The sequence below is a fragment of the Cicer arietinum genome, chromosome 4, assembly GCF_000331145.2.
Source record: "Cicer arietinum cultivar CDC Frontier isolate Library 1 chromosome 4, Cicar.CDCFrontier_v2.0, whole genome shotgun sequence".
NCBI lineage: Eukaryota > Viridiplantae > Streptophyta > Magnoliopsida > Fabales > Fabaceae > Cicer > Cicer arietinum.
In genome coordinates, this window is record NC_021163.2 from 40,838,681 (window position 1) to 40,839,615 (window position 935).

Genomic DNA, 935 nt, shown 5'->3' on the forward strand with positions numbered 1-935 from the left:
TGTATCTCATTTGCAGTATGATTTGATTGTGAATACCCCAACTAGTGATTATGTTGATACCTCTAGTGTTTGTCTTGACATTTCTATCCATGTGTGTGGAAGGTACTTCCGAGTTAACTTAGTGTGTTTACCTTTGCGTCTGGTTGATGTGATTCTTGGTATGGATTGGCTATCTGCCAACCGTGTCCGCGTAGATTTTTTTAGTAAAACCATTGAATTCATGGAATCAGAAGAGAGGGATAAACCTAGCAATATGTCCACCAACCATGTGAAGGCATTCTTGAAAGAAGATGCTCAGTTATACATGATCCTAGCCTCACTGGAATTTGAAGAAAAAGTGGTAATACGAGATGTTCCTATTGTGTGTGAATTCTCTAAAAATGTCACTAGTTTACCACCAGAGCGTGAGATTGAGTTTAACATTGACCTTGTACCAAGTACTGGACCCATATCCATGGCACCGTATAGGATGTCTCCATTAGAATTATTTGAGCTTATGAAGTAATTGGAAGAGCTTTTTGCACCTGTGTTGTTGGTTAAGAAGAAGGATGGCTCTATGAGGTTATGTGTGGATTACCGTCGACTTAATAAAGTGACAATAAAAAATAAGTATCCGGTACCTAGGATAAATGATCTTATGGATCAATTGAGAGGATCATGTGTATTTAGTAAGATCGATATGAGATCAGGTTACCATCAGATTCGAGTGAAGCCTTCTGATACCCCTAAGACCGCCTTTAGGACCCGTTATGGCCATTACGAGTATTTAGTTATGCCTTTTGGTGTGACCAATGCACCAACAGTGTTTATGGGTTACATGAATCAGATCTTTCATCCTTGTGTTTATAAATGATATCTTAGTGTACTCTAATACTACGGAAGAGCATGGCGAACATTTAAGGATAGTCTTGAAAACCCTTAAGGAGAAACAATTA

The 935-nt window shown here is 38.5% G+C and overlaps 1 protein-coding gene across 1 annotated transcript in view; it reads left to right on the forward strand.

The window, feature by feature from the left end:
* Nucleotides 1-505, forward strand: part of LOC101496625 (uncharacterized) — a 2,057-nt gene extending 1,552 nt beyond the window's left edge. Inside the window, exon 3 of the mRNA XM_004514557.1 lies at nucleotides 17-505. Within this exon, the coding sequence (XP_004514614.1) occupies nucleotides 17-505 (489 nt within the window). The remainder of the gene's footprint in view (nucleotides 1-16) is intronic.
* The last annotated feature ends 430 nt before the right edge of the window (nucleotides 506-935 follow it).